This window comes from Alosa alosa, chromosome 24 (assembly GCF_017589495.1).
Source record: "Alosa alosa isolate M-15738 ecotype Scorff River chromosome 24, AALO_Geno_1.1, whole genome shotgun sequence".
Classification (NCBI taxonomy): Eukaryota; Metazoa; Chordata; class Actinopteri; order Clupeiformes; family Clupeidae; genus Alosa; species Alosa alosa.
In genome coordinates, this window is record NC_063212.1 from 10,700,625 (window position 1) to 10,712,208 (window position 11,584).

Below are 11,584 nucleotides of genomic sequence, written 5' to 3' on the forward strand. Positions count from 1 at the left end.
ACAGATGTTTTTTTTAAAGATGATAAACCACAACTTTATAATTTAAAGCAAATTATTTTGCAGACACATGGGTCGCAGACCCCACTTTTAGAACCACTGACATAAAAGAGTCAGCCTTTTTGTAATTATGCATTCGTGATCCGCTGTATTAATTCATAAATATCTCTGCTTTTGGAACTTTAAGATCAAGTGACAGGTCAAGTCACTGAGGTGATTGGGACCATTTCATTTGCAAAGACTGTGAGACATTCTCACTTGAAATATAACTGCATCAGGGCATTTGAGTAGCCTACTTTTAAAACAAATGTGCAAATAAAGCAAATTTGCACGTTTCATTTTCAAATATGTAAAATCTAAACTATACATTTTGATATGTGCTAGATCTTCTGGCAGGCAAAGGCATTTGAGCTCAACAGCCAATCAAATCCTCCTCCCTGTCTCTGAAGCACATAGATTGGCTGGCACTATGACTCGATCTCAGTTTAGTTAATTTACAGAGCCTGGACTGTGCACAGGAGTTTTGAAGTTTTTTTGGAGCAAAACTGAGAGGCCACAAGATCACCAAGGAGTAGGCCTAATTTACTGAATTTGACAAAAATTCTTAATTGTAAACTGCGACTTTAACGAAAAGTTTTGAGAGAGAAAAAAATGACACATTTCTCCAGCTCATTTGTGAGAATGAGAACATTGTTAAAAAGTGGTATAGTTTTCTGATGAAGATTGTGAAACTGATCAAATTAGTCAAAACATAATATTTTAATATCTTCGTCATGTTGAGTTTTACAAACCCGAGATCTAAGGTGCTCCCTGCTGGTGTTCGAACGAGCGGGTTAAGGCACACATACATGTGTGTAGCCCTAATATCCAGACCATCTTTTTAATAGACAGTTTTACAAACTACACTTAGCCTATTGCATGTAGCCATATGGTTGACTTTTACGTAATCTGATGCCCAACCTTGGTGATGGTGAAAGAGCATCATGCAACATCCCCATTCCAAGACTTTGATTCACCATCTGCGAATTTTTTTTTTTTAAAGACCTATGCTATGGCCTCAGCTCAGACATACCATCACCAATTTGTCTGGCTGTTTGTGAGTAGCCATGTGCCCTCTCAGGGTCGTTAATAAGTTTAACGTCATATCGATATTGGTCGCTAGAGGCAGCTCTTTCCAATTCACCACAATAAAGCTACACGTTTGCAGCCCGTTCAGCCATGGGCTCTCTATGGATCTTCAAGTTACAGTGTAATTCTACACCGCCCTCTGTGGATCCTCGAATAGGCCAGGGTAGGGCGCAGCTCGGCGGAGCTAAAGCCTGAAGAGAAATAGGCTAGAGAGAAATGATTATAACCTACTTCTGTTTCTGGAACATCTTTAGGTCTCCGTCGCATTAAACACATCGGCAGTGTGTTGTGAAACAGTCGGTTATACGGTAAGAAAATATACTGGCCTCTTTTCATGGATATCATGTCTGTAAAGCTGAGCGTAGTGATCTTCTTTGTGCTCTTTCCCATCGCATCAAACCGATTTCTGACCGTTAATTTATTTCTAGTGTAGCCTATCTTTCAGTAACGGCAATGTAACCTACAGTTAACACCAACACATCTTCTGAAATTAATATGTTATTTAGGCTAGGATAACATTTATGCCATTGAGAGAACCCCTTTAATTAGCTACCCATAACGCCGTGAAAGAAATGGTTCTGTGTTTGATTCGTCCAAGTGACCAGTGCTAGGAAAATAGGTTTGGGGTTTCTGGGCCGAAAGGCGAAAACGTGGCTGATTTTCTGACCTAGCCTACACAAGGCGACTTCAACCAAGTAGTCTGATAACCGATCGCAGCCTATTTTTGTTTATCAAGCATGCTGTGGTTAACCACGCGTGTCCATATGTGTCTTTTGACATTTTATGTTGACCATAGGCTATGATAAATTGTGGGGGTATCTTGTGCGTCACTCAAAACAGGCCCTCAAAATTCCATTCTGTTTTTGCCAACAAAAAGGTTTGGTTTGTAGATTCACAGTAGCTGTGGGAATTGATAGACAATCAGACCTCGTTCATTATAACTAAGTGACGTAGGATATCTTACCTCGATAAACTGGTGTTTCTGGTTCAACCAACTGAATCTAGCCATGCACAACATTGGAAATAAGTCTGGCCTTGTTCTTAGGCTGCTGTCTCGGTGCAATTGGGATGTATCAGAAGAATTGGGTAAATGTAAAGCCCTTGGTCATCTGTTCACTAAAGTCAAAAAGCTAGTTTGATCAACCACACATGTTCTCTTATTCAATAACCTCACTGGGCAGTCAACTTGCAAAATGTGATGTTTATTTTGCTTTTCTTCTAATAGGCTATGCCCAAAGAAGCGATGGGAGATGGCAGGTTCAGGTAAACCGATCTGTGTTGTATCCACAATTGCCCCAGTGAGAATAACACGGCTACTGATACCCGCCTCCTTCACCCGCCGGTAATCATCTGCCTAACATCGTCTTGGCCCAGATGGACAGCGCTTTGAGAGCTTAAATCTGACCGAAGTCTTTAGGAAACAGTGGAGAAACAGGGGCCAGTCACTGTGGGGCAGCCGCCGGCATGTCTCTTTCAGTAAGTACCGTATATTCAGCATTTATATGATTGAGAGAGCAAAATAGATGTCGCACAACTCTCTCTCTCTCTCTGCCTGTCTCTATCTCTTTCTCTCTTCTGATCTCCTCTGGAAGGCAGTTTGTTCTGGTAGAGTGCTTTCCCCTGGGTGTAGAAATGATAGGGGGAGGGGTTCCCCAAAAGAGCTATACAGGGGATGACAATAGGACCTCAAACCAGGGACAGATGTGGTCACCCTTCCCCCTCACCTCCTTCACTTGTCATTAATGCTTTTCTCCCATTTGTTTAATAACCCGCTCCCCTCTGAGTCTTTCAGAGACACCCATTCCCCCTCCATATGAATGAAACAGTTACAGCATGTAACTTCTTGTAGTAGGCCTAACCCAGTGTTTCTGCAGAGTTACTATTCATTCAGATGAAGCAACTTCATAATGCCATTTTCTTTTAAAAGAGATCTAAACAGATCCATTCTCAAAAAATCAATACCAAAGGAGTGATCCTGTCAAAACTATACCTCTGTGTAAACATGTCAATTAATGTTATGTAGCATTGTTATAAGCAGCCAGCTCAGGACGTCTACTGCCAGACAACTACAGAGTTGAATTGCAGATCAGATGAAGCATTGCCATTACATAAAACATGTGTATACCTTTTTGATTACTGTTTGAGCAGGGCAATAAACCTGCAAATTATAGTAGTTAATCATAGCACACAATAGCAAAACAACAAACTTATGTTCCTCAGGCTGTGACAGGCATGCTACAATATACCTAAGACAGACTCAGTATAATTTTCTTTTGCTTGTTCATAGGTAAGCAGATAGCTCTACAATGGAATGTAATTAAACCTTCCACAGGAGATTATGTCTGGCAAAGGTCAACAAATTGTAGTGTTATAACATACCAAGATTGGCAGAAATTGGTATTCATTGGATGTTTACTATTTAGAAAATCTAGGTTAATTTGTTGTTACAGGGTTTGTTTTTAACGAATTCTAGGTCAATTTGTTGTTTGTTGCCTGTCCAGAAATATTTGCTGATTGATTTAATGATATCCAAGAGCTTGTTCTGAAATATTTGCTACTATGGGCTGAAGACATTTTAATATTGCAACATTGGCAGTACTAAATTTGTTATAATGGGACAATAAAGTCAAGGCAGAAAAGACATTGCCTAAAAATAGTTGTAATACGTTTGTGAATAAGATACAATGTCTCCAGTGAAAATTACTTTGTGAGCCTGATTGCTATCACTGCTTTCCTCTCCCAGACGGTATTAGCAAAGGCTTTATTCGACAATGCAGCCGAGAGCCCGGAGGAGCTGGCGTTCAGGAAGGGGGACATCCTGATGGTCCTTGAGCAGGAGCAGGAAGGAGGCCCTGGCTGGTGGCTATGTTCACTGCATGGAAGGCAGGGCATTGCCCCTGCTAACCGCCTCCGCCTCCTCCAAACAGCTGCCCCCATTAACACAGGCATGGACACCTGTCGTGCCCCAAGTATGGACTCTGTCAACATCACTCCCAGGCAGCAGGCTGCCCGTGGCAACACACTTGGCTCTGATGACGGGGTCTATCTGTCCCCCCACAGCATGGCTGAGGGACTGTACCAGAGCCCAGGGGCCAGTTCTGCCCCCAGGGCTGGGGAGATGTGGCATATGGATGGAGGGCGCCCCCGCTCTCACTCCAGTTCTGGGGCACACTCGAGGCCTGAGCGGGATATTGCCATGGTGAGTCGGCCAAGGTCTCCCTCTGTGAGGGGTCGTGGTGTTGAGACAGACTCCTTATACCAGACTCCCAATGGGCTGTCACCCTTGACAGTCCAGTACCACAGATCCCAGGAAGTCTTATCATCGGAATCTGTGTACCTGACACCCAGTGCAGTTCCAAGGGCTGGCGTGGCCCCTGATGCCCAAGGGGAGACCACATTTTTAATGCAACGGGAGTCAGGTGGGCAGGGGAATTCCGAGGGCTGTTACCTGGTCCCTAGAGTTGCAACAACTGCCATGTCCAATGAAGACTTGTATCAAACCCCGACTAATGGTGTTGCAGTGGCAGTACCCACCCCGGGTGCATCCGGTCTCTCTGTTTCGCCTCTCACAAAAGTGAGCCAGGAGACTCCAAGCATGTACCAAACACCAACTCCCCCCGGAGGACCCCGGACCTCCCCCAAGGAACCTAACCTTCCCAACTCTTCTTCTGCTTCAGCATCAGGACCTAACCACAAACTTTCCCCTGCCACTGCCAATAGCTCCCCAAGACCTCAAACAAAGGGCGTCTCCAAAGACCCAGACAACCTGGGAGTGCCTTCCACCCCTCCAGGAGCCCGAGGAAAACTGGCTGCAGGAGGTAGAGGGTCCCCTTTGCTGGTACGAATTGGGAAAGGTGGCATTCCGGGATCTCCGAATTTCGGGAGGAAACCCCCTCCCCCTGCTCCCCCAGTCAGAGGTGTTACCAAGAAGAATACAACACCCCCCACACCTGCCCCAAAACCTGCTCTCCCAGCAGGTCTGGCTTTCTCGAAACAGCCTCGAGAGGTGGATGAAGGACATAAAATGGTTCCAGTAACCAGAGATGAAAACATCAAAGAAGGAAATATGCAGGACAAGTCAAGAATGAAGGATCCAGAGGTCCAGATGGTGACTACAAAGGTCGACAATAAAGCACAACAAGATTCGGAGAGTGATAAACTCGAGGATCAGGTGAGCAAATTATGTTAGGAAAACCCCAGATGTGAATCTTCTATTCCCCCTTTAACATTTAACGTATCTCTTATGTCTCTGATCTCAGCACCTCTGATGTGCTGTAGCTCTGATCACTGTTAATTATTTGAATAACCAACTGAGAATGTCCAACCATCTGTTAATGTTTAGCTGTTAACATGCCAAGAGTAACAGAAAGCTGTGTAATACAGTGGCTATGAGAGTCAAACTAAGAACTAAACATAGCTCTGTCATGGGGGTCTTTGAATTCATGGAACCACATTTGTCATTTTCATGATTAGACACTATGACACTAACTTGTCTTGAATGCTTCTTTTTTGCATTGCATTAAAAAAGAATGTACAGAAACACCTAAGGCAATAATTAGGGTTAAAACTCTTTTGCTAATGGTGGTACTACCTAAAGTACATCTCCACACACTATGTGGGGTGAAAATGTAACAGGAAGGTTGTCATTGAGCTAATTGTAAAACCGAAAGGGAGGTGCTTGATCAAAGCCGTGCCATCCTAACTCGTCTGTGCATTTTGTTTGTCATTTTTGGACTTCAGTATACATGCAGCTATTTGCTATGAGTCATTTATTTTGGTTGGTATGACCTAAACATTGGTAAAGGGTAAAAATATTGCAATTTTGCATCAGCAACAGCAATGTGAGTGTAAGTTTAAGACTTCTGTAACTGTTTGTCAGGTTTATGATACCCCTCCAACCAATCGATGGCAGCAAGCCCCATTAGCAACATGTGATGATGAGGATGACAACATCTACAATACTCCGAGAGCTGTTCCTCTTAATATTGGTTTTGACCAAGAGTCAGAGGTAAGATATATTCTGATCACAGATTATTTTACTTTATTCATTTGTCCTCTTTTTCCCTTTTGGATTCCTTTTTGTTAAATAGGTGCCTACTATACCCATCTCTTAAATTTCCTCTCCTACAATTTCACAGGTGCTTTTAAAGCTATCTTTCTGGCATTGCCTTTCCCCAATACGTTTTCATTCATTGTACAATTATGTCCTTCAACTCTTGAAATTTTGTTTCTGTTTCTGTATAGTGTGTTTTTTCGTCTGTTGCCAGCTTTGGTCTCTTATATTGTTTTTCATGTCAGTCGGTGTTATGGTGGTCTATCAAGAGAACTGAACTTTTTGATATGGTCATAATGCATCACACCGTATATATCTATACATCACACCTATTGACGCCTCTTAACAGAGTTGTTCTGTTGTCATACGGCTAGAGATTCCATCCTTTTGCAAAATATGGGATGGAATTTTTAAGCTTAACATGCTGGACACAATTGTGTGTGTTTAAAAAATGCACCAGTTGTTGAGCTGGAGCCCAGCTTTAAATAATGGAGTTCTGTTAAAGGTCTGCAATTTCAGAAAAATAGAGTGTATTTCAGCCAGTAAGCACAGACTATCACTGTTCTCAACACTGAACTACTTTAGCACTCTCACAATGGTGATTCATAAGCTCTGTAGTCAAGCTCGGCAGTGTCTGAGAAGCTGCTGTTAAAAGAGGAAAATGAACGATTCACTCTCATTCTCCCTCTCTTTTGCTGCAGATCTATGATGTCCCCACTCACACTCTTAACCCTGCGGTAGAGCCCCAGCATGAGACCTATAATGTTCCAGCATCCCTTCCCATTGCAAGTGAGGTGGAGGAGGATGAAGAGGATGTTTACAGTGTCCCAAGCCTTCCTGGTCAACCTGTGGTCCCTGCAGAGCCAGAAGAGGGAGCTGGCCATTCTCAGGTCTACTCGATCCCCAGCCCTGGCAAATCGGATGCCGACAGAGTCCAGCACAGCAACTGTTCACTTGAGGAATCCGAGCCAGATGGTGGGATCTATGACATGCCTTCTATGACCTTGGATATTCCAGCTACCTCTTCGGTCCGCCGCCTTTCTGTCTCCAGTACAGGCTCAGGGGACGTTCAGTGGAGAACCTCCATTTCCACCCTCATTCAGTCAGCGTGGAGCGTCACCTCCTCAGCTCCAGCGAGAGAGTTAGCGGCCTCGTTGGCTGAGATCTTGTCTGTTTGGAAAACAAGCCATGCAGGCGATGCCCCCCCACCCCTCCAGCAGGCTTGGTCCCGCCTCTCTGAAGCGATGCCTGCTTTGGCCATGTGTGGAAATGGACCTCCGACGGAGGCCCTGCGTGGCTTGGTACGATGTGCCCTGGAGGATGCCACTCTGCTTTTGCAGAGTCAGGTACGACCACGTCTCCCCTCCCAGGAGTCTCTGTCACGTAGGCCCTTACCAGCTCTTCCAGTGTCTGACGCACAGCACATAGGCTCGGGTATGGGCTCACGGAAAGGTAGTTGGATCCAGGAGAGGCCTCTTCCTCCTCCACCTCCTCCAGCATTCCCTTTGCCCCCACCACCGGCGTCTCTGCCACCCTCCATTGGAAGGAGCGAAGAGGATGACGAGCTGGGAAATGAATATGCAGGAATTGGGCTGACGCCTGCACCACCTACGTTGCCTGTGGGCGACAGTGTGGGATATGTGAAGTTACAGGTCCGTCTATTTTTCCATCTTTTTTCTTGTAATTCATTATCTGCTTTTTGAGTTGTCATATTATTTGACTTTGTGGTCAACTTAGTTCCCTTCTTTCTCATGTTCATAGTGAATGAATTTCTAGCAAGACCATTTTCAGGGTTTGTTTTCAAATGCTTCACATTGTCATTCTTTGTAGTTTCTTGTGCCATTGTTTGAGTGAGACACACCAGTCAACTGTTGTAATTTCATTCAGACTTTAGTTTATTCATTACCATTTTTAAGGTGCTTTATGTTTTAAGATTTGTTATGTTTTTTACCAACACCCTTGTTTACTATGATAGCATATGGTCATAGGAAGCAGAGATATACTCACTTGTTCATCTAAAGCCTCGCAGGTTATTCAGAGAGTAGCTTTGGGCATCCTTCAAAAATCATTTTTGAAAAAATATATAAAATATCTGGCCAAATCATAAATTCACCGGATAGATTTAAGTAGTGCCAAAAGTGTTATACAAGGTACAAGGTACAAGGAAGTTTATTGTCACATGCATATAGTTACTGGAAGTAAGAAATGCAGTGAAATTATGTCTGGTGTCAGCCTATTTGTGCAAAGTTGGGGGGGTAAAAAGTGCAGTAGAAGAGGGGTTTAGTAGATTATATACTTGGTGTATACTTGGTGTTTACAAGGTAAGTGGCCTTTAGGCCACTTAATTATATGTTTATTAATGAATGCATGGCATGATGGCACATGGGATGCGGAGATAAGCTTCCATGGTGGCCAAGTCTCATGAAAGTTTGTTAGAATTGTTGTAACTCTTGTGTTTTTTTTTTTAATCATAATCCTAAAGGAGTTTAATCCTAAACTCTTTTAGAATCTTTCTTTCCCTTTTTTTCTTTTCTGAATCTGCAATCCAGCATGTTTGCAGATGGTTGGCACAAACACCTCTTTTAAATGACTCATCGAAATTACACTTTGTCAAATTAGGGGATGCCAGAGCCCCCTGCAGATGCTCAGTTCCAGACAGAGAACAATTCCAGCCAGGTGATCCCCACTGCTGAGACAAGGGTAAAGGCACATTGTCAAGTACGTCAGAAATTGCTCCATTACCTATGATTTCCCAGACATTAATGCTATTCTCTCAAAGCCTTCGGATGTAATCTTCCCAAAGACTTTTCAATCAGGTTGCCTGACTTTTAAAAACAGTGGTTCTCTCCTGTTCCCTCTCCACAGCTCAGTCCATCTCCGCCTCTCCCGGGAACGCTCTCTCTCGAGGATTCTGAGCTGCTGTCCTTCTACTCATCCCAGAGTCTGTCACATCTCTCTTGCCTGGCTGACTCCATTGAGGCTCTGTTTACCAGTGTTCAGGGGAACCAGCCACCACGTGTCTTTGTTTCCCGAGGGAAGAGTCTGATTGTAACTGCTCATAAACTTGTCTTCATTGGGGATACCCTTTCTCGTCTCCTCAGTTCCTCTGACCTTAAAGCAAAGGTTTGTGTAATTCATTTTTGATTCTGTTTTACAATATGATATAGTACTTCTATTCAGATTTGCTCAAAACCTTAAAATCATTTTTAAAGTGGAACCCCCTTGAAATTGGCCTACTACTTTAAGTAACTATTTTTTTACATTACTTTTTTGAAATTGTACTGTAAATTGGTACCAACATATAAACAGTATTAATGGTCCAACCCATTTATAACAAATTCATTATATATACCGGTATGCAACTTGACTCAAAATCAGAGATGTTGTAGCTGTAGGTTATTATAAAGGATACTTTATAACATTTTGTTTATGTGAAGGCCATCAACTTGCATATAAATAAATAAATACAAATAATTTGTCCTCTGTAATTGTCTTAGGTTACCACATCAGGAGCAAGGCTTTGTCAGGCCTTAAAAACTGTAGTCGTGGCAACAAAAGGGGCAGCACAGAACTACCCATCAGTCCCGGCAACGCAGGAAATGGTGGACCGTGTGGCGGAGCTATCCCAGCATGCTGCTGGTTTTGCAGGGCTCCTCCAACGCCTTGCAGAAATATCCTGATGTCATCTTATTTACCCCACCCCAAAATACCGTTCCACAAAATGCCTTAATTGTATTTTTAACTTCTATTTTGATTGTCTGATTTGTTTTGGGAGCATATGTGCCATTGACATCACAGTTTGTGTTTCATTGACTTGGTTAAGACCAGTGCCACAAACAAGAGAGACTGTATGAGTATGTGTGTGTTTGTGTGCGTGAGTGTGTCTGTGGCTTTCGTTTACATGTCTTCAGTGCCAAGCACACTTGTCCTGTGTGACGTTATAACTTATTGGTGTTTGATATTGGATTTTTTTTGGACTGTGTTGAAGCTTAGTGTGTAATGGGTCTTTTTCATTTTTTCAGTGGTTTCAGCTCAGTGGTTTTCATTGATGCCACCCTGATTTTTGTGTAGTCGTTGGCGTTTGTTTTTAATGGCATTGAGTGGTACTAAGTGATCTGTGAAGTGTTTCACTTTGATGACAGTTTTTGAGTTTTGAGTGGGAGGGAATCAGTGTTGTCTTCACAGACAGGTGTGGTACTGGTATTGTAACATAACATTGGGATAAATCACAGGACTCCCCCCTCCCCCTTCTTCCCTGAGAGATAGAACACGAGTGAGCACACTGTGAGTAAACTGTAGGCTACTCACAGCCTAATTACAGGAATAAGTATGTCAGAAGAAAGTTATAAGACAGACTTGCCCACCAGTTTCAATGTGTCCAGGGACAGTGAACTCAGGCAGTCAGCCTGTATGCTCAGTCCTGTGCATCAGTTGTTTACTTTTTTTACCCTATCTCTCACTTTCCTTATCTACTCTATATGTGCTCTGTCCTCAGCTTACTCAGCATCACATGCAGGTTGAGACATGTTGTTTCAGTTTCTTTCCCACGACAGTTTGTTTCCCACAGGGAGTGGTGGTGCGTGAGAACAAGGAACTCTCATTCACATTTAACTCTCCTATTGCTTGGGAATATCTCATGTTATTTACATGTTCTGGGGAATTTATGCCTTATGTCTTTTCCCCTTAAATTCTTTCTCCTGAGTCCCACTGTACCAGTCTCTCTCTCTCCTGTGCAATTCCTATAAGCTACCAGCCATCCTTACCTTCTCTCATGCTTCACTAAATGCCAAATATATATCAGAGTTACGAGAACTTGCATGCAGGTTGTTGACTGACCAACCTTACAGAGTATAGCCTACTACAACTTGGAACTGGTCTTGGTCTCAGATTGTGAATTGAGCACCACCCAATGGGACATAGCAGTATTACTCATTATCACAGTATGTATATTTTTATGTAATAGAGGTGGCAGTTTGACAAAATGGTTGACAAGAGCAGACCATAAACCACTTCATAAGAAAGCCTTATTGTGTTTATCAAAGTCTGAACGTAACTATAATTTCATTGGCTATTATGTTTCTTCTGCTCCATGATTATGAAATGTTTGCATGGCTTTATGTAACTCTTTTCATATAGCCCATAAACACGTTAATCTGGGGTGTTTAAACACCGCTTATTTTATTAAACCAGTATATCATCAACTCTTTTAAATAATATTTGTATCAGAATGTATTTTTGACAGCTCTTGTTCAGACTGCTCTGGGACCTACCTGTTAGATCACTTGGTGTGGTCCAAACATGTCTTTTTTCTTTTGAAATACATGGTAAAAACTCTAATGCAAATTCATGTGTGATTTTTCCAAGTCTGACTTTATTCGCGTTGGGCCTTGTCTAGTCTACTTGTCA

The 11,584-nt window shown here is 42.8% G+C and overlaps 1 protein-coding gene across 2 annotated transcripts; it reads left to right on the forward strand.

The window, feature by feature from the left end:
- Positions 1-1,219: 1,219 nt before the first annotated feature.
- Positions 1,220-11,515, forward strand: efs (embryonal Fyn-associated substrate). Of its 2 annotated transcripts, none has more exons than XM_048236709.1 (8): positions 1,220-1,433; positions 2,351-2,601; positions 3,869-5,296; positions 6,005-6,133; positions 6,880-7,830; positions 8,798-8,896; positions 9,044-9,301; positions 9,676-11,515. In XM_048236709.1, exons 2-8 carry the CDS (start codon positions 2,590-2,592, stop codon positions 9,856-9,858), a joined length of 3,060 nt encoding a protein of 1,019 aa, XP_048092666.1. In that variant the 5' UTR covers positions 1,220-1,433; positions 2,351-2,589; the 3' UTR covers positions 9,859-11,515. The 2 variants fall into 2 exon arrangements, with proteins under 2 accessions (XP_048092666.1, XP_048092667.1); XM_048236710.1 differs by having other exon boundaries at positions 8,798-8,878.
- The last annotated feature ends 69 nt before the right edge of the window (positions 11,516-11,584 follow it).